At 52.3% G+C, this 21,904-nt stretch overlaps 2 protein-coding genes across 11 annotated transcripts; one reads left to right on the top strand and one right to left on the bottom strand.

Annotated features, from left to right (window-relative positions):
* The first annotated feature begins 836 nt into the window (after positions 1-836).
* Positions 837-13,210, top strand: STRADA (STE20 related adaptor alpha). 10 transcript variants are annotated; one of them, XM_062625141.1, is made up of 13 exons: positions 837-978; positions 1,490-1,551; positions 2,784-2,841; positions 3,793-3,821; positions 7,663-7,765; positions 8,074-8,195; positions 8,309-8,417; positions 8,501-8,624; positions 9,461-9,632; positions 10,318-10,422; positions 10,567-10,808; positions 11,459-11,501; positions 11,887-13,210. In XM_062625141.1, exons 2-13 carry the CDS (start codon positions 1,540-1,542, stop codon positions 12,037-12,039), a joined length of 1,272 nt encoding a protein of 423 aa, XP_062481125.1. In that variant the 5' UTR covers positions 837-978; positions 1,490-1,539; the 3' UTR covers positions 12,040-13,210. The 10 variants fall into 10 exon arrangements, with proteins under 10 accessions (XP_062481125.1, XP_062481121.1, XP_062481122.1 ...); XM_062625137.1 differs by having other exon boundaries at positions 1,490-1,575; XM_062625138.1 differs by lacking the exon at positions 11,459-11,501.
* A 1,058-nt stretch (positions 13,211-14,268) lies between these two features.
* LOC134166968 (E3 ubiquitin-protein ligase RNF113A-like) lies at positions 14,269-19,084 on the bottom strand. The gene is made up of 10 exons (XM_062625133.1): positions 18,942-19,084; positions 18,740-18,816; positions 18,553-18,657; positions 17,225-17,332; positions 16,892-17,001; positions 16,587-16,693; positions 15,988-16,077; positions 15,186-15,279; positions 14,572-14,678; positions 14,269-14,412 (listed from the first exon to the last, which is right to left on the bottom strand). The coding sequence occupies exons 1-10, from the start codon at positions 19,039-19,041 to the stop codon at positions 14,321-14,323; spliced, it is 990 nt and encodes a 329-aa protein (XP_062481117.1). The 5' UTR covers positions 19,042-19,084; the 3' UTR covers positions 14,269-14,320.
* Positions 19,085-21,904: the final 2,820 nt, after the last annotated feature.

Raw genomic sequence — 21,904 nt, 5'->3', positions numbered from 1 at the left:
CCCCATGGCACTGAGGCCTCGTCTCCACGCTGTGTGAACACTCGCAGGGCCGGTGACTGCAGCCCTGCCCTGGGCAGCCTGTTCCAATGCCTGAGCACCCTCTGGGGCAGGAATTGTTCCTCAGCTCCATCTAAACCTGCCCTGGTGCAGCTTGAGGCCGGTTCCTCTTGTCCCATCCCTTGTTCCTTGGGAGCAGAGCCCAGCCCCTCCTGGCTCCATCCTCCTGTCAGGCAGTTGTAGGCAGCCATCAGGTCCCCTCTGAGCCTTCTCTTCTCCAGACTGAACCCCCCAGGTCCCTCAGCCCTTCCCCATCACACTTGGGCTCCAGGCCCTGCACCAGCTCTATTGCCCTTCTCTGCCCCTACTCCAGCACCTCAATGTCTCTCTTGTAGTGAGGGGCCCGGAACTGAGCACAGGGGTCGAGGTGAGGCCTCACCAGTGCCCAGTGCAGGGGCACAATCCCTGCCTGGCCCTGCTGCCACACTGGTGCTGGTACAGGCCAGGATGCTGGGGGCTTCTTGGCTGCACCCCCAGGTCTCTGCCACAAGCATTTTCCAGCCACTCTCTCGCTAGGCCTGGAACGCCGCACGGGGTTGTTGTTGCCTGAATGCAGGTCCTTTGCCTTGTTGAATCTGGTACCATCGCGACAGCCCATCGGTCCAGCCTGTCTAGATCCCTCTGCAGATCAACTCTGCCAACCAAATTTACAGCGGGTGCCCTCGATCCCCTCACTGACATCGCCAATGAAGCTATTAAACACCTCAGGAGGGGCAGCCGTGGCAGACTCACCGCCTCTGCTAAACGCGGCAGCCTCCACCGTCCCCTGAGGCGACCAACATGGCGCCGGCCCCTTCCCGCCGGCAAGGCGACGCGACGCGACGCGACGTTACCCTCGCGCCGGGTGACGCGACGGCGTGCTTGCGTCACACGCGCGGCGTTTCCGTGCCGGTGGAGCGGCGGCCGCAGCTGGAGGCGCGGGTGAGGGGGGAGGAGGCCCCGCGGGCCCCGGGCCGTGCTCACCGGCCTTGGCCGCGCTCCTCGCTCGGCGCTGTGGGGCTGCCGGGGAGCGGGTGGGTGGGCGCTGCCCCCGGGGTGACCGCGGTGACCGCCGTTGTGCCCCGGGGTGACCGCCGTTGTGCCCCGGGTGACCGCCGTTGTGCCCCGGGGTGACCGCCGTTGTGCCCCGGGTGACCGCCGTTGTGCCCCGGGGTGGCCGCCGTTGTGCCCCGGGGTGACCGCCGTTGTGCCCCGGGGTGACCGGCGTTGTGTCCGGGGTGACCGCCGTTGTGCCCCGGGGTGACCGCCGTTGTGCCCCGGGTGACCGCCGTTGTGCCCCGGGGTGACCGCCGTTGTGCTTGCGGTGACCGCCGTTGTGCCCGGGGTGACCGCCGTTGTGCCCCGCGGTGACCGCCGTTGTGCCCCGGGGTGACCGCCGTTGTGCCCGCGGTGACCGCCGTTGTGCCCGCGGTGACCGCCGTTGTGCCCGCAGGTTTGCCCGTCCTTTCCCGAGCTGCGTGTGGTAACGGTAACGCGGATTCCATGTCTTTTCTTGTAAGTAAACCCGAACGGATTAGGGTGAGTGTTGAACCTCTTCCAGCTTCCCTCTGGCGCCGGCGTGTCGGGAGAGCCTTGCGCTTGTGCCGAGGTGCTGCGGCGGGGCTGCCCTCCTGGAAAGCACCTTAAGGCGGCGTTCAGACCTGCGGGGGGCTGGTTAAAACCCCTGTGCTGGAGGGTCTATGGCTTCCACGCGTGTATTTCCTCTGTATGCAGAGCGAGGGAGGGGGTTTAACGGGCGCTGTCATGAAGAGAAAGTGCGGTGGTGCTGGCTGCTTCCTGCCGTGCTTGAAGGAGTTACCACCTCGCTGTGTCCCTCACCGACAGCCTGGGGGTTTCACCCTAAACTTAACCCTTAACCACACACAACAGCTTCGTTTAACTCTGCGTTTTTAAGCGAGGAAGTTTCGTGTGAGGAAATGCCTTTAAATGGTGGTGTTAGGGACAGGGTTTGAGTCGTTGTCACTTAAAGACTTGGTGGTGCTTTCTAGGACTGGCTTCCCTTGCACTGAACAGCATAAGCTATGCTTCTTCAGTTATGTTACCAACTAGACAGCCTCTAACGTGGCAGTGTTTGCAATTGCTTATTTAATGCTACATGATCAGCACTCTGCAAGCCTAAAATTGTATCTTCTTTGGTGTGCTGTGTCTGTGGATATCTATTCCTCTTTGAATCACAGAGGTGAATAGAGATTCCTCCGCACGATCTAATGCTTGCAGCCAAATAAAGCATGAGTTCTGGAGAAAAACACCACTAACATATTTCTCTTCTAATTTTGCATCCAGTCGATAGATATATAGCAAAAAAAACCTCAGTTCCCTAAGACATCACCTCCTTGTAAATAGTTGAAGCATTTCTTACATCTATTTAAACCAACCAGCTTCTATTTGGCTATACAAGCAAGTTGCAGCATGCTGCTTATTTTTGCTGTGTGTGCATGTATAAGGGTTCTTGTTTGAGCGTTACAAATGATGTTACCTGTTGTTGCAAGTGCATGTTGGTCAGGAAGAGCAGTAGTTGTTAGTTATTAGGTGCACCCCATTGCAGTGGCACGAGAAGAGAATATCCTTATCTAAAGTAAGGCTGGAACTCTGATGTTGCAGCTGGTTGGTTTCAGACCACAGTAGAATCCTTGAAGTGTTATGATTCTCTTCTCTTTTGTTGGGGAGGTGGAAAAGAAACTTGTTTCTCTGTGGATTAACTGATGAACTGCTTTGGCTTCTTTCAGCGGTGGGTGTCTGAAAAGTTCATTGTTGAGGGCTTAAGAGAGTTCGAACTGTTTGGAGGTAAGTTTTCCTCTCATTAAATGACATTGTTAGAAGTGTTTTGACTGCAAGGTCTGTTAATTTCATTGTAAATATGTATCTTAACAGTAGAATAATGAATAACTCTCCTTGTAGCACCAGATCTGCTTATTCAAGCAGGGGAAGCATGTAAAGTTAATATGGAAGTGTCCAAGATCCAGCTTCTTGTGGGTGGCAGCACTGTTTTCAGACCCTGCATTCTGCCTTTCTTAGCATAACCAATACAACCTTTCCCTATGCAAAAGATAGATTCGGGGGTTGGGAAGGTTAATTATCATTTTCAGAGTAAAAACGGATTTTGAAACTGATGACACGGCAGGGGGTTGGAATTGGGTGATCTTAAGGTCCTTTCCAACCCTGACTGTTCTATGTTTCTATGACAACTCCCCAGTGTGCCCCTAGAAGAGCTGGTAGGCTCCTGTTCTGCTTTGTGCATAAGGAACTAAACTGCCCACTAGGCTGCAGAATGGGTGCCATGGAAGGAGGTCAGAGCATAGGAAGGGTGTCTCTATCTTGAGCTTCCAGGTGGAGTGGAAGAATTCTCACTACTTTAAATAAACTTTGGGTAGTTCTTCTGTATTTAAGCAAAGTAGATACGTAATTTTTGAATGTGTTTAGAGGTATAATAAAAAGATTGTCACATATATGTTGGGTATATGAACAGTAGCACTATGGGAATCCCTTTAATCTCCATACTTGTACTATAATTTGATTCTTAAAAGTCTTTTCCAACCTAGTTGATTCTATGATTCTATGGTTTTCAGTGCTGCAGCCTTATGTGTGAATTAAATGACTCTGTTCAACATCATCCCCCCCCCCCCCCCCCCTTTGGTATCAACAAGTAGCATGCAGGGTTATTTACTCACTTTTCCCACTATATTTTGAATGGGTATCTGTTGAACACATAGTGAACAATTCATTTCTTTACTCCAGAGCAGCCTCTGGGTGACTCTCGGAGAAAAGTAAGTGACTTTTGCAGGCTGTGGTGCTGTGGTTCATTGCATGGAGATTATTCCTTGTGGAAGTTTGAGTTTCATTCTTTTCTTTTTCTCTTAGTTAAATATCTCATCTCTATATTTAGTTCTACAAGTGTGGAAACAGGTTTCACCCTGGAGTGGAGATTTTGGTGTGTGGTTTTCCAACTGTACATGACAGGTCAAAGCTTTTAATCTCTTGGATTTGTATTGGTGTCATCATTCCCCCTACCCTCACCCTCCTGAGGTTATTTAGATCTGATTCTTCAGAAAAGCATATCTATCTGTTTTAGAGTAAAAGAAAGAGGTTAATTTATGGGACTTCTATGTTGGAGTAAATCCAGAGGAAGCCACAGAGATGCTGCAAGGGCTGGAGCAGCTCTGCTCTGGAGCCAGGCTCAGAGAGCTGGGCTGGGTCAGCCTGGAGAAGAGAAGGCTCCTGAAGGGGAGACCTGAGAGCAGCTCCAGTGCCTAAAGGGGCTGCAGGAAACCTGGAGAGGGGCTTGGGACAAGGGCCTGTAGGGACAGGCCAAGGGGAATGGCTTTAACCTGCCAGAGGGGAGACTGAGATGAGCTCTTAGGCAGAAGCTCTTCCCTGTGAGGGTGCTGAGGCGCTGGCACAGGGTGCCCAGAGAAGCTGTGGCTGCCCCATCCCTGGCAGTGTTCAAGGCCAGGTTGGACACAGGGGCTTGGAGCAAGCTGCTCCAGTGGAAGGTGTCCCTTCCAACCCAAACCATTGTATAGTTCCATGATTTTATGATCTGAAAACTAGGCCCAAGGAAGCTGTTGGCCATTCAAACCCAGTGTTCCCTTCTGAACACACTGACCCTGATTTCCTTTCTGTTCCCTGTAGAGCAGCCACAACAGAGGCTCTGACATCAAAACCAAACATCATGCAAGTTTGAGGTGACTTTGCCTCCTGTTGTCTGCTTGTCTTCAGAGCCAGTTCCATGCACAGAGAGAGAGTTTTGCCTCTTAAAAACTAAAATCACCAGCAGACATGGAACGTTTGGTCAAAAAGGCAGGTGGAAACTTCACCTGGATGCTTTGTGTTCTGCAGGCCCTGATCACACACAGTCTAGTTCATAATGAGCAATGCTCATGGAATAACAACTTCTGATTGAACGGATTTGTCTAAATGATTTCCCACCTCCCCACCCTGTATTGAAGCACTTCGGTGTGCAGGTGTTGCTCTAGTTTAAGCTAATTACAAACACAAATTAAGTAGGATTTGATTCTGTCAGTTCAAGCTGTTTATAATTGATCTTTGTGCCAGTGGCTGTCATTTGCTGGCACAAACAAAGCAGAAAATATGAGACGGATATGCAGCGTTTTGTGTAAAGTCAAGTAAATTCACACCTTGTATCAAATTGCTGAGCATTACACATATACTGGGCTGGAAGCAAATTTTGATTAGCATCTGTTCTGCTTTAGTTCAAGTATTCACTTGGGGTTTGGACACTTTTGCAGTGGTATTGCTGACTCTCATTTGACTTTTACTCTAAATAAAAACTTATTTTCTCCATCAGGCCTAGAGAAAAAGGTAAAGCATTTGGGAAGAGAGGTGGGAGAAAGAGTTTTATGCTGGAAGTGAGGGAATGAGGGGTATGGAGAGGAAGGCAGCAGAACAAAACCAACATTCCCTGTTCCTAACTCAGATGAAGGGCATTTGGCAAATGCAGATCCTTGCTAGCATCACCTAATTGATTGTCTTACGGCATTTAGAACAGGAGATGTCTTTCAAAGGTTAATTTCTTTCAATCTATCTCAAATTAAAATCAGATCAACAAACTGGAAAGCCCTTAATGAAGGTCATGCCATAATGCTACTCATACGTGACTTCATTTTGCAGCTGCTTTTGCTTTTGACCATACACCAAAAGTTGTCCTGTGTGAAACCACTGAAGAGCTTTCTTGCAGTATTTCATAAATGACATTTCAGTTTAACTTGTTTTGTGTGTTTTTAAACTCTTGAATGATGTTGATAAATTGCTGGTAGAGCTCCTTTTGCATTAACTCTCAGTTCTTGGTCACTGCTAGCATGAAGAGAGGTGAGTGATGACCTCTGATGTACTGGAAGGTACTTTAAAAGGGAGTTTATGGTATTTTCCCATTACTGCTGAAATTGCACCATTAATAATATTAAATTTATTTTGCATCTCTTTTGTTGGCTTATGCTGTATCTAGAGTGGACTTTACTAAAGGAAGCCACTTACATACCGCTCCATGTTTCACCAGCTCCATAACACTGCTTAGCAGAGCCTCCTGCTTTCACTTCCTTGGTGGTGCCTTTCTGCTTCAGAGGTTTCCATCTGCCTGTGTGTCTCTCCTGGCAATCTTGCTGTTGACAGGAATTGCTGGAAGAAGTAATGAATGCTGCAATTGAGATCAGAATTGACAGGCTGCTTTAACACAAGTTTAAAATCCTGAATGGAAAGTTGCTGCTGCCTATTCTCAGCCAAGGAACAGCATTTGTGTAGCATTAGGGCTAGAATAAAGGATTTGGGCCTGCTGAGGTCTCTGGGGTTAACTACCCTGGAACAGGACTGAGTTGCTGCGCTGGAGTTGTGTGAGCTGAAGTGGCACAATAGCATTGTTCACAAATCCCTTAACTGAAAAAGACCCATTTTAAAGGTAGGCAGAAAGGGGTAAAATGTTGCTGTTCAAGGTCAGTTGAAAGGGTGGAACTTGGGAGGTGTGACTGTTACTTTACTCCCAAAGTATACCTGGGGACACAAAGGCAGTGTATGGCAAATTGATGTCTGTGCTCATCACACTCCATTTACCCTACCAAGTGTAGAACAGCAAGTTCCTTGTCTTTCAGCTGTGTTGTTTTCATCTTTCAGTGATGGAAAAAAAGAGCATTTGCTGTCACTGTGGGGAAATGCACAAGCCTTTTCTGCTTCATGTACCATGAGAAAAGGTCTGATAAAGGGCATCTGCAGTTGAAGAAGAATGAGGTGGAAAAAATGAGCTGGAGTTGCAAATGTCAGGAGGAGTTAATGTGCTGGAAATTGGAGAGAACTAAATCTGATTTTAGGCACTGAGTAAATTTGGATCTCCATTAGGATGCTCTTCCTGTGACTTTGGGAATTTGAGGGAGTTAGAAGTGATAATGGAACTTGCAAGAACATTGAGGTTTGTCCTCTGCAGAATCCTGCTTGGAAAGATTTATGTGCGTATAAAGGAGGGAGCTTGATGTCAGCTGCAGTGAGGAAAGGTGACAGCTTGGAGGCTGCTTCCTCATGTGATGTGGGGTCTTTTGTTCTTTTCTCCTGTAAGCACTAATGCTTTGCAGTTAAGTTGGTTTTTCTTTGATTTGGTGCTTCTTTCTTCATCTGTGATCTTCATCTTTTGAGCTAAGTTGCTTCATCCCTTCTACTGTTCTACTCTTGCCACCGGTGAGCAGCTGGACAGCAGAAGCCTGTTCCTGCAGCCAGGGATCATCTGCCACGGTGCAGAGCAGTGCTGTAAACAAGCTTTCCTTTGGCCTTTGCTGAGGCAGCAGGAGGGTGGCACAGAAACTTGTAATTGATGGCAGACAGGTAGTTACTGTAAGCTGTCTTGGGGAATGATAATTGGCTTTATCCAAATGTTCCTAAAGAAATTGTATGGTGACCTATTTTAAACACAGATGTCTGGATCTTCTGAAATGAGGCATCTCCTGGATTTCAGTGGATGAGTAACTGCTTACAATGATTTGAACAGCTGTTACATTTCCTTCTGTGTTCAGTCCTGTCTTACTCTTTCGAGGTGTGTGGTAATCTAAGGAGCAGATGACTGTTGTGTGATCCTCACTTCTCTTGACCTGACTTTGTTTCTTTCCCCAGACAAATGAGGCGAGCTCCGAGTCGATAGCTCCTTCCCCTAAAAGGGACACCATGAGCAACTTCCAGCCAGACAGCAGCTGTTACGAGTTGCTCACTATCATAGGTAATACTGCTACTAGTCATGGGCTGGAGGATCAGAACTCCTGAAACCTGTCCTTGTCCTTGGTGGAGCTGTAGCCTCACCATTTCATTGCACGTCAGATCTGAACTTGAAAGACAGGGTAATATTACAGGTTAGGACAATTTCCTCGCTGGGATACGTGCCAAGGAAGGTAGTATCTTTTGGAACGATTACTCCTTTTCACAAGGCAAAAAATAGTTTCAGTAAGTGAGTGTAAAGATTATTTAAGGGTCAAGGACAGGAGGAGTTCCCCAGAAGTACTGCTGAAGCTTTAATGCCTTCTCTTTCAGGCAGAGGCTTTGAAGACTTGATGGTTGTGAACCTGGCCAAGTATAAACCCACAGGAGAGTATGTCACAGTCAGAAGAGTGAACTTGGAGGCCTGCACAAATGAAATGGTCACATTCTTGCAGGTAACATGAATCCACTAATACCATAATGCAAGTCTGGGAGAGGACAGTCAGCAAGAGCAGTGCTTGTCAATGCTGTGCATTTACTAAATGCAGTTAAAATATCTTTCTTTTAGGGGGAACTTCATGTTTCCAAGCTCTTCAACCACCCCAACATCGTGCCATATAAAGCAACTTTCATAGCTGACAATGAGCTGTGGGTGGTGACGTCTTTCATGGCCTATGGTAGGTGAAGAGGGACTACCTTTGTGCATCATACCCTTGGGGCTTTTTTCTGACCCTTTAAGAGGCGTTTTGTTTCTTCTTAGGTTCTGCAAAAGATCTGATCTGTACCCATTTTATGGATGGGATGAGTGAACTGGCCATTGCATATATCCTCCAAGGCGTATTGAAAGCACTTGACTACATCCACCATATGGGCTATGTACATAGGTATTTAAAAATAGGGGGGATCCATTCTCCTTCTATTGGAAGTTCTCAGAAGCACTGCTCATTGTTAGAGCAGAGTGAATAGTTAAGAGATGTGGAGTGATGCATTACCAAGTCTGTGTTACTTTACTGTTGAAACAAGTCAGTGATAAGGGAAATTACATCATTGATCTTACTAAACTGCATGAAAGTGTCACTGTAGAGCAAGCTTATCCGAAAGATAAGGTTGTTATATGATAAACTGACTATCTAAAATCACCCTGCAGCTCATGTTGACAGGTTGACTTGTTAAGGCTCTGTTTGGGTACTGTTGATAGTCTCCAGACTGTCAGCGGTAGGAGGGATTTTCCCTGTTACTGTGGAAGGTCCTGGGTCTGTAACCCTTAGTCCTGCATTTCCCCCTTGCCACAGAAACATTCTTTGGGGTCCTGCAGAGTGAGTGAATAGAGTCACGTTAATGGTTGTAGAAGTGGTTTTGAGCAGCATTCAGGGAGCCCAAGTACCATCCAGTGAAATAAGCTTTTAGCCTTTCCCTAGGTGCTCGCCTAGGTTGAGTTTCTGTTTAGTACTAGAACGATCTCCTTCTAAATCACTGTCTTGGCATAGTTCTCCTCTTATACATCCCTCTTCTGTACATTTCATATGCTGAAAGTTATAGGTTATTACTGCTTACTACTTCTATTGTATGTACTGTAAAAGAAATTCAGCTTACCTGTGCCTGTCTTACATCCTCTGCTATGCCCTTCTGCACTAAGCCTTCCTCGAAAGGAAGGATGATATTCCTGTAAGGAATACCACTCCTGAAGCCAGAGGAGCTGACTGCTTTTACTCTTTTCCAGGAGTGTCAAAGCCAGCCATATCCTGATCTCTGTGGATGGGAAGGTTTACCTCTCCGGCCTGCGCAGTAATCTCAGTATGATCAACCATGGGCAGCGACTCAAAGTAGTTCATGACTTCCCCAAATACAGCATCAAAGTCCTGCCTTGGCTCAGCCCTGAAGTCTTGCAGCAGGTGTGTTTAAAATAAAATACTATTTTTTAGTGGTACATAGTATTCCTGAATGATTTCCTGAGTGCTTGTGGCATGTTTGGAGCAGGGGACATGACAAAAGCTCCTTTTTCTCATGATGAGCTCCCCATTTTTACTCAGTGACCCCCAGCAAGGGGAAACCCATATTCCTGTCAAAAGGGGGCAGTTGCTGAGAAATCTGTGTGAGAACATTGTCTTTCCTTTCTCTCCAGAGGAAGGTGTGCAAATGCAGGGAAAAGGGAGGGGCTGCAGGAAACAGATTTGGGGTGGGCACAGGGCAAGTGGATAGAATTTTGTCTCATCGGTTTGACCACAGAGTTTTCCTGTAGGTGCCTCTACAGATTATTCCCATTAGCTGTGGGAATCACATTATCCATGGGAATCACAGTGCAATCACGTGTAAGTCACATGTAGATTGGATATAAGGAGGAAATTCTTTCCTGTGAGGGTGGTGAGGCACTGGAATGGGTTGCCCAGGGAAGTTGTGAATGCTCCATCCCTGGCAGTGTTCAAGGCCAGGTTGGACAGAGCCTTGGGTGCCATGGTTTAGTGTGAGGTGGCAGGGGGTTGGAACTGGATGATCTTAAGGTCCTTTCCAACCCGAACTATTCTATGGTTCTGTGATTCTAAGTCCACAAGGCTGAGTTTTCTTTTCCTTTTCATTTAGAATCTGCAGGGGTACGATGCAAAATCTGACATCTACAGCATAGGGATAACGGCCTGTGAGCTGGCAAACGGCCATGTACCATTCAAAGACATGCCTTCTACCCAGGTAAGGTTTAAAAGCTGTTCCTTTCTCATCCTTCTTCCTGGCACATGGAACTGCTTTGCTGCACTGGGATGTGAAGACGCAAGGGTATTGTCTGAATGCGAAATCCTACTGCATGTGATGTTGCTTCTGTCCCATCTATTCTAGATGCTCTTGGAGAAGCTGAATGGAACTGTTCCCTGCTTGCTTGACACCACCACAATTCCTGCTGATGAGCTGACCATGAAGACCTCCCGTTCAAGTGCAAATTATGGGATGGGTGAGAATATGGCTGTCAGCAACGTGAGAGCAGCCAATGGGGAGCCAACCCTGCACCCTTATCTTCGGACCTTCTCCACCTGCTTCCATAACTTTGTGGAGCAGTGCCTCCAGCGGAATCCTGACTTCAGGTAAAGCAGCTTCACAGACCTGCACTATTCCAGGGCTGCTTAAACCATGAGAGCCAGCAGAGGTGGTTTGAGGTGGTTGGAGTGGCGTGAGGATGTGCTCCATACATTGAGAGGAGCAGTCCTAGCCTGTAAAACAAGAGCAGTGTTAATACTTGGGGCACTTAAAGTGCTCATGATTCAAGATTCTGTAAGAGAACCTGAAGAACTGCTTTGCAACCTTGGAGGGGTAGAGCGGTGCTACATGGCAGGAAAATAAACTGAACAACTTGAATTTCTGGTCCCTGGGAGGCTCTGTTTAGCCAGCTTCCATCACTGCCAATGTCTGCTGTTCAGCCAGCAGAGATGACAAGGGGAGGTGATGATCAGCTGTGTTTTCCTCTGTAATGAGTGTGAAGTTGTCCTCCTCCATGACAAACCTCCCCAGCACACCTCCCTGCTCAGAAACTTGACCAAAGGTTGGGGTGTGCATGTCAGTGACTTGTGCAGGTGCTGGCATAAAACATGCGAACACAAACAGTGCTCCTGGTTACAAAAGGGAAACCTCCTATAGCTGAGAAATGAGAGGCAGGAAGGACCCTGCTCTCTTCTCCCACTCCCTAACTTTAAACGCTGACACTTGTTACTTACTTGATCCTCACTGCCTTCCACAGGCCGAGCGCTGGCACTCTGCTGAACCACCCCTTTTTCAAGCAGGTAAGGAGCTCCTTTAATGGCAGATAAAGAACAGGGGCTTTTCTGTAGTTGTTTTGCTGTCACTGAACCGGATGGGGGGGGGGGGAAGTCAAGTTGCTGAATTTCCTGTGATCTGACAGGATTCAGTTAGTTTGGTGTAAGTGTAGTGCAGTTTGATTCTCCTGGGAGGTGGATGGGCTGTTCCCAAAGTCCTTACCTGAACAGAGGATGGAAACCTGCCTGTCCTGTACACCAGAACAGTTTGGCACCCACAGGGCCAGCCCAGTCCTAACCTGGTCCTTAATGAGACCAAACTGAGGTGACCTGGGCCTTGCTTCTGCCTGTCCCCGTGTTGGTGCTAGGCTGTGTGAGGAGGCAGCTCAGCACCTCAGTTCTCTCTGTGCAGATCAAGCGCCGCGCTTCCGAAGCACTCCCTGAACTTCTGCGCCCCGTCACCCCAATCACCAACTTGGAAGGAACGAGGCCGCAGGATCCCAGTGGCATTTTTGGGCTGGTATCCAACCTGGAGCAGCTGGATGTGGATGACTGGGAGTTCTAGAGAAACAGGGACTGCGCCTGGCTCTGGAGGAGCTTCCTGGGCATCGTAATTCATTGGCTGTGCTCATAAAAGGTGGTGAATGTTACGCATAGGAGAGTTTACAGGTCCTTGGGAAGGAACTGCAGCTGCCTGTTTACGTACAAACGCACAGACCCGACCTGGAAAGGATCAGCCCCAGGGAAGTGTGGAGTCCTCTGGATGGTGCTGTGCCCAGATCTACACTGGCAGATCACTCGAGTGGGTTGAGTGAGTCTGTGTAGTTATGGTCTTTATTTATGTGTTCCTGAAAATCACTGGCTTCCTCGTTCCCCAGTTGAAGGCTCCACGTCCCTCCCCTTTGGTTCTTCCTCCTTGAAGGGTGCCTTAGAGTGACAGGGAGGTGGCAGCTCTTGGTTTGAGGCATTCTCTTCAAGCTCCTCAGAGCTGTCACAGGTAAGTTTTGACAATGTGGGTTAAAAAGGGAGGATGACCTTAAATCTAGGTCCTGCTTTGAAATGAAAGAGACCCAATTTCATTCCATTCACAACCACTGCACTGGGTGTTCTCTGCAGCACTGGATTCTTTTCCAGCTCTGGAATGAGCTTTTGAGGCTCTTCTTACTTGATCCCAAGCCCTCTTGAGTGCCAGATGGGGTATTCCAGCCTCTCCTCCGAGGGCTGCTTGGGTCACCAGCCCAAGCTTACCCCTTTCCAATGAACCAGCTTAACCCCTAGCACATCCAGCTGAGCCTCCCCTTAGCTGGGCTGGTTTCACAGCACCAGCCACTCACCAGCTTGGTCCCAGTGCCTGCCCCTGGCACACAGGAAAACGAAGTTGATTTTCATGCATGACTCCTCTCTGAACATCATGTACAGAGTTCAGCCTCCCATTACCACTGCTGTGCTGCCCTCCCTGACTGACCAACAGGGAAAAGCTTGGCTCCCCTTGACTCATGGCTGTGTGACTCTGCCCTGCTCCTGCAGCAGTGCTCCCCCTTCCTTGGGGTTGGTGTTTGGATGTGAAGTGAAGGCTTTGAGTTTGACCTTTCCAAGGACCGTGGGTGCTGGAGGTGGCGCAGTGGTGCTGGCCACAGGTCCTCATTGCGTGTCGAACCCGTACTTGAATGCAGATGAAGTTTGTTACTCTAGTTTTTTGCCAAAACAAATAAACTATTTCTGAAGTTGTTTTTTAAGTCTGCTGGCTCTGGAAGGTGATGGAGGGGATCACAAAGGACGGCGCAGGCTCTTCTCGTGTCCTTCATTTCATACAGCTCAACCCAGTGAGTTCCAGCTGCCTTCATGGTTCAGAACGGCTGGTGACTGAAGAGCTGTGTTGCCCACTGGAGTTCAAAGCCTCTCCTGAGTTCTCCTAGGAACCAAGAGGTGGGCATAAAAGATTGAAAGGAAAACACTGAGCTGCATAAATCATAGAATCCCAGCCTGGGTTGGGAGGGACCTTAAAGCTCATGCAGCTCCAACCACTGCCACAGGCAGGGACACCTTCCATAGGGCAGCTTGCTCCAAGCCCCTGTGTCCAACCTGGCCTTGAGCACTGCCAGGGATGGGGCAGCCACAGCTTCTCTGGGCACCCTGTGCCAGCGCCTCAGCACCCTCACAGGGAAGAGCTTCTGCCTAAGAGCTCAGCTCAGTCTCCCCTCTGGCAGGTTAAAGCCATTCCCCTTGGCCTGTCCCTACAGGCCCCGGTCCAAAGGCCCTCTCCAGGTTTCCTGCAGCCCCTTTAGGCACTGGTGCTGCTCTCAGGTCTCCCCTTCCAGAGCCCTCTCCAGGCAGAACCAGCGCCCAGCTCTCTCAGCCTGTCTTCAATCACAAAAACTGCACCCTGCCACTCTCCCCTAGGTTTGCATTTTTAGGGTGAAGGATGAACAAGCTGCTGTTTCTCATCCCTTTCTATGCTTTCAGCTTGCTCCATGCTCAAAGATTATGGACTTCAGTTAAGTGGGAGTTTGATGCTTACACAGCAGCAGGAAGCAAGCAGGATCAGGGCAAAGTTAGGAGTGAGTCAGCAGTACCTGGGTCAGAAAGGAAAGTTAGGAAGTGACTGGAGGCTGCTTCATCACCTCCTGCCCCTGGGCAGACAGGCAGTGGTACTCAAACCCTGACCTTACCTGGTCCTTCTCATGCCTTCACAGATCAGCACAGTGGGGATGTGAGGACACTCTTAAGTAGCTACCTGCTGCTTGATATACAAGCACTGGCTGCTGCTGCCCCCAAGGCAAGTGCTGTGAGCTGGTTTTTGTGTCCCATGAAAGCTTTATTAGGTAGATACAAAACAGGGGCCTCTGCTATTGAGGATCCTCGCCATGCTCTGAATGCTGCTGCTCTTCATCCTCCTCTTCCTCCTCTGCTTTGTGTTTTTCCAGTTTTGCCATGAGCTCTGGAAAACAGGAATGGGCAGGATGAGACTTGGGTGCAGGGCCTGTCCCAGCCCAGGGCTGGGAGCTCCAGGCCCAACACCAGAATGATGCACCAAGAGCTGGTGCTGCTCTGGCTGCTTCCCTGGAAGCTCCCACTCTCCCCCATGGGTGTCTGTTACCTTTGGCTGGGTTGAAGACTCCGTTGGTTTGCTTGTCACACACGTAGCAGCGCTGGGATTTGCGGTAGTGCTGCAGGGCACAGCCCTCACAGAAGTAGTGCCTGCACCTGGGAGGAGACACAGGAGCCACTGCCAGTGAGCAGAGACAATCACTGTGCTCAGGAGTTAAGACACTGTTGACTCCACAGCCCAGGGAATGCAAAGGCAGCTGCGTGCAAAGCTCCCTCTGCAGCACTGTCCCCAGCAGCATGGGAGAGGGCTGGCAGTGCAGCCTGCTCCTCATCCTCACAAGCTCAGCCTCCCCATCCTCGTGCTCCTCTGCTCACACAATGCAGTGTGCCCTTGTTGTGGCCACGAGGAATGAAGGCAGGGAAACAAAAGCAGGAAAATGGAAGCATCTGGTGCCTGCATAACAAAGCCTGAGGTCCCCGCCAAGGAGATGCTCCAGTTGCAGACTTCCTGGATACCAGAGGATTTCCCCACGCACAGAAAGCCCTGGCAGACAAGCAGCAGGTCCCACCCACCAGCCTGTGGCACTGTTTGTATTTGCCTCCATAGTGAATGACAAATGGACTGGCAGACACATTGCTGCTCGTGCCAAACCCACCACTTACTTGGTGACCACGGGGTTCTTGAAGGAACTTCTGCAGATGAAGCATTTGAAAGGCATATCCTCCTCGTCGCTGCTCACCTCATAGTTCTCCTCATCTGCAGAGGACAGGGTTAAGCAGACCGGAGCAAGAGCAGAGGCAGCCAGAGCAGCCCATGCATGGGGCATGAAATATTAACTCCAGAGAGTGCAGCAGGTGGGATTAAATCAGTGCTGGAAACAACAGAGCTCTGGCATCTGGCTGCTGCTGATGTCAGTAACACATGTGGGACTGAGATATAATTGGGTCTAATGAGCCAGGCTTGCTTGTTGCTCATCTCCCAGGAGCCAGTTCTTTCTCCCTCACCCACTCACTGCTATAAAGAGCAATATCCTCCAGCCCCCTCCTTCTGATCTTAGATTTTCTTCCAAAGCAGCTGTCACCAGCTGAGCAGAGAACACCCCTTCAGCCTTTCCCCCACCCCTGCACAGCAGGTGATGAGCCCTGGGCCACAGCTCTGGACACTGAGTGAATCACAGAATCAACCAGGTTGGAAAAGGGCCTTTAGGATCATCAAGTCAACCAGGGACACCTTCCACTGGAGCAGCTTGCTCCAAGCCCCTGTGTCCAACCTGGCCTTGAACACTGCCAGGGATGGGGCAGCCACAGCTTCTCTGGGCACCCTGTGCCAGTGCCTCAGCATCCTCACAGGGAAGAGCTTCTGCCTAAGATCTTAGCGATCCAGTATCCCCAAGGCATGGGAAAGGCAGGACCTGGGAACCTCTTCCCCCATGAGCTCAGGGTGAGCAGGGATGTGGTGCCTTACCATTGACTCCGTAGCGACCCTCATCCAGCTCCCGCTCGATCTGCCATCCGTGCTTGTAGTCTGAGCGGTCATGGAGGAACTTGCAGCTGTCTGAGGAGCACAAAGAAAGGGGAATGAGCAGCCAGGAAAGGGGAATGAGCAGCCAGGCTGCGCAGGGCAGTGTTACCAGGACACCTCCTGCAGGGGCAGCCTGAGCTCTGCCCAGCAGAAGGGGAAACCTGGTTGCTTCCTGCTGCCTGTGCTCTCGGAGCAGGTGCAGGATTGCTTTCAGGGTTGTGGAAGCGCCACAGGGACACTTCCAGCATTGACACACATGGGAAGTGGTGGAAGGAACAGGAAATCCATTCCCTCATGTGGCCTCAGTGCCCAGAATTCCTGTGGGAATGTGGCACATCCCAGGGGTCCCCCCCAGGACTTGTATAACCCCTCATTAGAGGCCAGTGGCTCTCAGAAGGGCACATCCAGAACATCACATAAAATAACTGCATCAGCTCTGCAAACAGCTGCCTGTACATCAACAAGTCCACATCTTAGTGCCATGGATACAGAGCCCAAGCTGGAATGCATGCCTTTGCAGGCCCGGAGCAGCCCCTGCTCACCTCCAAAGCCACAGAAGCCAGTCTCTTTGTAGTCCTTGCAGATGTCGGGCTGATAGTCCCATCGCACCGTGGCCCTCAGGTGCTCTGGAGCTCGGATGGGTCCTTTTCTGAAAGGGTGGGAGAAGGCTCAGGCCGGCTCTGCAGCTGCAGTGGGGAAGGCCCCTGGGGGCCTGGGCAGAACCAGACACCAAGCTTGTTAGAGAGAAGCTGCCAGCAACAGTGAAGTTCAGGCCCCAGACAGGTGTTTTTGGGGATGGTGCCTGAGCTCCTCTGTGGTCCCAGTCCTGAGGCTCATCCCAACCTACCTGACCATTCCTGAAGAGGCATTTCCCATGGATGTGTCCTTGGGCTTCACATACTTCTGGTAGTTGTTAATGCCACGGTAAATTTTATCATCTTCCTTTCCTCTCAACTCCTAAGCAGGCAAAAAGAAAGGAGATTAAAGACCAGGAAAGCTTCATAACATGGATGAGCTTTCACCACTCCGGCACCAGGTCTCCCTTCCCAGCCCTGCCATGCTTAATGCCACGTTCTTTGCACTCTTGGCTCCTCATACTTCCAGAGAGGAAATGGGGGATGAGTAAAGCACAGGCACTGCTGCTGAGCACCAGCTCTTCACAGAGGAAGAGCTCCCCCACCTCTTGGATCTTCTGGCTGCGCTCGAAGATGGCCTGAGCATCCTTCTCCTTCTCCGTGTCCAGCTCATACACTGCTGTGGCTCCCATGTCCTCTGGGCCAACAGGTTTCTGCAAAGCAAGAGGAAGTTGTGACAGGAGTGAAGAGAAAACCTGTGCAAGGCAGAGAGCTCTCTGGCTGCCTGCAGGGTTGGTCACAGCGCAAGGACTTGACGTGGCCTGCTTCACCTCCCACCAGGTTCTACAGTCCCTTAGTGAGAGAATCCCCCATGGGCTGGATCCAGCCTTGTGCTTGACATGCTAATTCCCCACTGCTCCCAGGTTTTGGCCTGCAGAGGCAGGAAACACTTGTCCCTTATTCCTTCACCCTCAGCCAGAAGCTGAACTCAGGTCTCCGATATCCAACACTTCCATCATGAGACCCCCCCCACCTACACACAGGATGTGGGACCTTTTAACCCAGCTGTGGGTGGCTTACACTCAGCTTTACTACAGGGATCTGGTTTAGATTCCTCTTTAATGGAGCAAACAGACACCTAGCCCAGGTTTTATCTTCAGGAACAGAAGCATAGTTACAACCAGCCTCAAGTAAAACCAAATCCAACTGAGGTGCCAAAAGCTGTTACCTCCTCATTCCCTATGGGAAGGAGGGCTAAGAACACATTGCCCCCCTTGGCAGCAGTCAAAAGCACAAGGCTTGGTTCATATTCATCTCTACTGTGACAAGGAGACCTTGGTCTGACCCTGCAGCTTTCACTGGGGACATTTAGGCATTATTGACACTTTACACAGAGGGACAGAAAGAAACACGTGTGAAGGGGAATGTGCACTGACACCTGCTTACATCCTGTGCAGGCTCATACTAATGGGCAACACTTCACTGGAGCAAGAGGAAAATGAAGAGGAAAACCCAGTGGGCACAGCACTGTGAGCTGTGCCCAGACCTACACAGCTGATTCCACTGCAGATGTTAACAGCCCACCCAGAGCCGTCAATCCCAAGGAAACCACCTCTCTGTAGCTCTTACTCCACCACCGCTCACAGGGATAAAGACGGGTGCACCCCAAGTCACCCTGAACCCTTTGCGAAGGAAACCTGAAACCCGAAGCCCAGCACGAAGGCAAACCTGGATCAAGAGCTCCCCCTCCTGTGCCGTGTCCAGTGGCCCCTTGGGGCTTTAATTCCCATCTCTACGAGCGAAAGGCCAACTTCCATAGCCTCCTGAGGATGGCAATGGGAGAGTAAACCTAACACCTTCTACTAAGTGGGGAGGGCCGGGGCGGCCCCGATCCCACACCGGCAGGGGGATACCCCATTCCTCACGCTCTTACCGCGGACCTCGTGGATTTATAGGTGACTCCGATCTCCTTTGCTGGACCCTCCTCATCGCTGCTGCTGGGCGCGTAGCCCGGCCTCTCCTTGGCGCACCGCCTGGTCTGAGGGGCGAGAAGGCGGCGGGGATGAAGGGCCGGCAGCGCCGCGGCTCCGCGGGCCCCGCCTCGCCTCTCCCCTCCTCACCTTCTGGATCATGGGGTTGGGGAGCTCCCGCCGCCGCTCCCTGCGCACCACCGGGCTGCCCTCCTCGCCGCTGCTCTCTGCGGGCAGAGCCGGGCTCAGCGCTGCCTCCGGGCCTCCCAGGAGCCCTTCACCCCCCGCCCACCGGCGCTCTGTGCTAGCGCCAGGCCCTGCTTCGCCTCCCGGGGTCCCCCCCCGCCCTCACCCCGCTCCTGGTCGCTGCTGGGCCGCTTGCGCCGGCCCCTGCCCGCCGCCGGGCCCCGCTTCTTGAACACGAAGCTGCAAACGGGCCCCTCCTCCGCCATCTTGCGCCGCCGGCCGCCTCGCGGGAAGCCGCCACAGCGCCCCCTGCGGGAGGGGAGGACTGGGGGGTCCCGCGGCCCCGCCCCCGTTCCCCTCCGCCTCCTGCAGGGGTCTCCCGCGTCGCCATGGCAACGGGAGCGCCAGCTCTGAACGCGCCCATCCTGCATCCCAGAGCGGTGCTGGGATGAGCTCCAGCCACGCTCCGGATGGGACCTCAAAGCCCACCCAGCTCCAACCCCTGCCACGGGCAGGGACCCCTTCCACTGGAGCAGCTTGCTCCAAGCCCCTGTGTCCAACCTGGCCTTGAACACTGCCAGGGATGGGGCAGCCACAGCTTCCCTGGGCACCCTGTGCCAGCGCCTCAGCACCCTCACAGGGAAGAGCTTCTGCCTAAGAGCTCATCTCAGTCTCCCCTCGGGCAGGTTAAAGCCATTCCCCTTGGCCTGTCCCTACAGGCCCTTGTCCCAAGCCCCTCTCCAGGTTTCCTGGAGCCCCTTTAGGCACTGGAGCTGCTCTGAGGTCTCCCCGAAGCCAAGCTGGAGCCTTGCTGCAGCTTCCCTCTCCCCTGCCCTCATTTCAGGGCACTGTGGCGATGCCTTAGATGCTCTTTCCTGTGCCCAGATGGCCACTGGCTTATGCAGCCCTGCTGGTCTCCTGCTGTGTGATACGTGTGACCATCCCCATCACTAGGCATGGATCTGCTTGGCAACAGCTAATTTTATCAATTCAAATTCCTCTTGTATTTGCTCTGGGTGGCAGAGAGCCTTTTCATCACGGATGCTATTTGGGCAATGTGGAGTGATAGAGGTGATAAATCCTACCCACGCCACCTCCTTGTCCGGTAAACCCTGCCATAAATTCCTTGCTCATAGTTTTGCACGGGGAATTACAGGCAAATTCCACACACAAGGAATTTGTCTGTAATTCCTCTGCCATTGGGGCCATCTCCAGTGGCATTTGGCTCTTCCCAGCGGTGCTACAATGTGCAGAGGAGCCCAGACAAGACCATTTCTTGCATCATCACTATCAAAGCTCTTCCCATCTCTCCACTGCACATTTTGCCTCCATTCCTCTCCCACTGGAGGAGTCAGGGAGGTTAAGACGAAGTCCCCAGAGCCCGTGTCCCTGTGCCCTCCTGCTGCCCATGGCCACGCTGCTCCCTTCACTGGTACGAAGCAACCTCTGGGTTCCCTCAGGTTTTAACCTGTTCATTCCTCACATTGTGCCCTGTTCCTGGGGTGATCCCAGCCCTGCAAACCTCAGCCACCGCGACCCAAATCCCAGGAGCCTCCTTTACCATCCAAGCAGGGATTTTGCTTATCCCATGAGAACCAGCCCTGGCAGATCTATGGACCACTTGATGGAGTGCTCCCCATGGAGTCAATCCAGCTTCCCAAACCCTCTGGTTTTCCCCCTGGGGGGTGAGGAGCTGCGGGAATGGGGATCCCCCTTTCCTGCTGCTGCCACATAACAGCCCTTCCTCTGCAGTTTCCTGGGGCTGGCGGGGGGGTGAGTTTGGAGGATGGATCCTCCGTGATGCTGCTGGAAGCCTCACACAAGGAGGTTAGTGCCGCGCGGAGAGAGCACAAGGCCATGTCCCAAGCGTTGAGCAAAGCCCATCTGCACACACAGAACACGGGGGGAGGCCGGGCAAGAGCTGGGGGGCAACTGCACCCACGGTGCCGGTGGGGAGGGCCACGGAAGAAAGGTTCTTGGGCTGCGGGGGTCCGGGGCCAGGGACCGGGGCCGAGAGGGGCTGGGGAAGGTTCGGGGTTAGAGGCTGGCTTCACACAAAGGAGCGAGCGGCTGGAAGCCGGTTCGACGCCGAGAGCCAATCACGGCGGCGGCCCCGCGATAAAAGGGGTGGCGAGGAGCAGGGGGAGCCCGCAGGAAGCGGCTCCTGCTCCCATAGCCCGGCCTCTGCAAGGCGGGGGGAAGGCGGCGGGGACACCCGGCCCCACCAGCGCAGAGCCGGAGCCCGGCGGAGCCACCCCGGACCGGGGCGAGAGCCGCCCGCAGCGCCGGGAGCAGCGCGCTGACGGTGAGGCTGCGCCCGCGGAGAACAACGGGGCCGGGAGGCAGCGGGAGACAATGATGGACCCCGAGGGGTGCGGAGCCAGGGCATCGTCAGCCCCGGCTCTGCTCCGGGGCGAGGGGAAGCGAGAGCGAGGGGGGGGAAAGGGATGGAGAGGAGGGAGGAGGAGAGCCCCGGGCAGCGGCACCGGCGGCCAGGAGCCACCCAGCAGGTGGGGGCTCAGCCCCTGCACGTCCCACCCTGCTGCACCGGGAACTTCTTGGCTTGGGAAAAGGGACTCGGCGGAGGTGATGGAGGGAAGGGGATGTGGGGTGGGGGACACACACACACACAAAGGGGCTGTTCTGGGCCCTGCGTGGCCTCGCTGGGGTCAGGCGGGGGCAAGGAGGTGCTGTCTGAGCTCTAGGAGTGATGCTGCTGACGGGGGAGAGCACCCCGTGCCCTGTGTGAGCTGGGGGGGCGAGAGGTTCGCATGCAGGGTACCGGGGTGGCAAGAGCAAGAGGAGGCCTTGAGGTTGCTGGATCTGCTGCTGCAGGCATCGGGGGTGCGGTGTTTTGGGGCTCAAGCCCCCCCTTTGGGCTGCAACCCCCTCTTTGTTGTGTGCTGCAGTACGTGCTGGAGGGGGGCTGGACAGATCCATGTTATTAAGCTGATCAGAAAGAGCAGAGATGGAAGAATACCTGTTAGATGCTGACTTCCTTATCCCCGTTCGTTCCTGCCTGCTCATTCTCAGTGCTGAGTCTCCCACTGCCTCACCCTGGCTTTAAATCTTGCCAGGGACAGGTCCAGGGCTTTCACTGCTTCCCTTGGGATGCTGTTGCACGACTGG

Source organism: Pezoporus occidentalis, unplaced genomic scaffold (assembly GCF_034315485.1).
Source record: "Pezoporus occidentalis ecotype Australia unplaced genomic scaffold, CSIRO_AGI_Poc_V1 ctg277, whole genome shotgun sequence".
NCBI lineage: Eukaryota > Metazoa > Chordata > Aves > Psittaciformes > Psittacidae > Pezoporus > Pezoporus occidentalis.
The sequence above is the reverse complement of the archived record's forward strand: the minus strand, read 5'-3'. Positions and strand labels throughout refer to the sequence as shown.